Source organism: Sinocyclocheilus grahami, unplaced genomic scaffold (genome assembly GCF_001515645.1).
Source record: "Sinocyclocheilus grahami isolate Dianchi unplaced genomic scaffold, SAMN03320097.WGS_v1.1 scaffold1355.1, whole genome shotgun sequence".
Taxonomy (NCBI): Eukaryota; Metazoa; Chordata; class Actinopteri; order Cypriniformes; family Cyprinidae; genus Sinocyclocheilus; species Sinocyclocheilus grahami.
The window spans coordinates 192,013-194,213 of NW_015506534.1; the positions used below are offsets into that span (position 1 = coordinate 192,013).

Sequence of the window (2,201 nt, forward strand, 5' to 3'; positions counted from 1 at the left end):
TATCATATACAAAGAGACACCAATGTTTCAAAAAGACACCAATGTTTCAGGAGTATAGTACACAGAATAAATGCTTATTAGATAACCGTATTTAAGTTGATGTATATGCTTTTATTTATTATTATAAAAATAAAAAAAAATGTCCCAAACCATTGTTAGGTGCAGTGTTTCACGTAGTTATGCAAAGATTTCTTATCTATTAACTATTTCTGATCTTAACTATTTCTTATGATTTTACATCGGCATTGAACTTCAGACCAATCTCAAAGTAAAAGGGCGTACTAAAGTCTGATTTTGTGGTGGATGTTCAAATTTGATCATCTTAATTCAAGTGATGAAGGATTTTGAAAGTCTGACAGTGTTGAGCACTACTGTAAGGTAAACTCTGCATGGTGTAAATGTTTGAAAATGATTAACAGTTGCAAAAACATTCATTAGAAATTTAGAAAAGTAATCGGTTACATTACTTTAATAAAGTAATTGAAAAAGTTACACTACTATTACATTTTAAATAGGGTAACTTGTAATCTGTAACCTATTACATTTCCAAAGTAGCCTTCCCAACACTGATTATTATCACATCAATTCACAACCCAAACACAAAGCAAACCTTCTAATATTGCTGAAGAGTAATTACATACCCACTCAATACCATCCCAAAGAACACAAGAATGATGAGAAAATTCTGACGGAGCTGCATTATTTCTGGAATACTTATGTCCACATTGATAGTTAGAAACTGAAGCGTAAGTGAGAGGAATAAAGCAAGAGAGATATAGATGGGAAGGAGGCAAAATAGACAAATTAGGGTGGGGCCCTGCATTAGAGAAGAACAAATGAGACTCACTCAAATGAGAAAACACTTTCAAAGCCAGATTGATTATAATAAGCCTGAAAGCTTTCAATTGATTCATGGGAACAGAATTATTAGAACTCCCTTTTACTGTTGTATATTTTAGTATGTAAAATGTGAAACTCAATATTTGTTTGTGATTTTAAACTCATTAGATGCATTAAACAAAACAAAAGCAATAAATAAAAATGTGTAATTTGACTTGTGTGAACCTGGCTTTTGACAGTGAAACAAACCTCTGCTCAAATATCAACAATGGAAGGGGGAAAAAAAGTATGCATATCTGAGCTGTTGGAGGAACACTCAGAAAAAGAAAAAAATGACCTTGAGGGGTACAACAGCTTGACACTGCGGGGCAATACCCTCAAAGGGACACGTACCTTCTTTACCCCTTCTTCACTCTAAAAAAGAGGTACTGCATCATTTAGGTACTAAATGTCAGGGAGTCTCTGTCACCAGTCACCAGCTCTGGACTCCATGTCCCAGAATCCTCCCCGGCTCACACCTGTTCTCAGTCAGAGGCTGCGTCCGAATCCGCCTACTCGAGCAAAATCTGCGCAGAACCGATCACCGGTGACCACCGCGAGATGCATGCCGGTTAGAAAAGTGTCCGAGTTACGTCCGACTTGCTCTGATCTCATGCTGACGTGTGCCAAAAAACTCTGGCGCCGGCGAGGCGGCTGTGTCGGATTGTGCAGTCGAGCGCAGTTGCTCTCCACCGACTGCGCTGATCAAGTGCATGATGAGAAACGACTGACTGAAGACACAGCTTAATGCTTATTGGTTCAGACAACTGTGATGCTGTGTTCTCTTCTAAAATGTTTTTTTATTTATTTATCTGGTTCCACGTGATTGTGTATTGCAATTATGCATGAATGTTCCCAAACCCTGACACTGTTGTCATATTTCTATAAAAATCAAAAATACATGTTTGTATTAAAATAAAAATGGATGATAAATACGCCTTTCGTATGGAATTAAATAGCAAACACTTTGAGTGTCTTGTTCATCATATTTATTTTCATATAAAAGCAACAGAACTGAAATCATATCATGTTTATCAGCAACACAGCACGTGAGTGAGAATAACGCGATATCTGCCTTTGATCTCGTTGGTATCTGTTCACTTTGAGAGGTCAGAACTGTCCGTATATATATATGTGTAGTAAAACGAGCAAAATGTAATTTTTGTCATATGCCAGAGCTATGCATGACTACACACTAGACAAACGCAGCCAACGTGAATACATCTCAATTTTCAGTCAAGTAATGAATTAATACACGTTAATGAGACAATTATATTTTAATTACTGACAACAGGAAACATGAATAAATGAGTAAAAGAATA

General features: G+C 36.4%; 1 protein-coding gene across 1 annotated transcript in view; it reads right to left on the reverse strand.

The window, feature by feature from the left end:
* LOC107569538 (globoside alpha-1,3-N-acetylgalactosaminyltransferase 1-like) overlaps nucleotides 1-765 on the reverse strand; it is a 5,469-nt gene extending 4,704 nt beyond the window's left edge. Inside the window, exon 1 of the mRNA XM_016255656.1 lies at nucleotides 642-765. Coding sequence (XP_016111142.1) covers nucleotides 642-700 — 59 coding nt within the window. The 5' untranslated portion in view covers nucleotides 701-765. The remainder of the gene's footprint in view (nucleotides 1-641) is intronic.
* Between the last annotated feature and the right edge of the window lie 1,436 nt (nucleotides 766-2,201).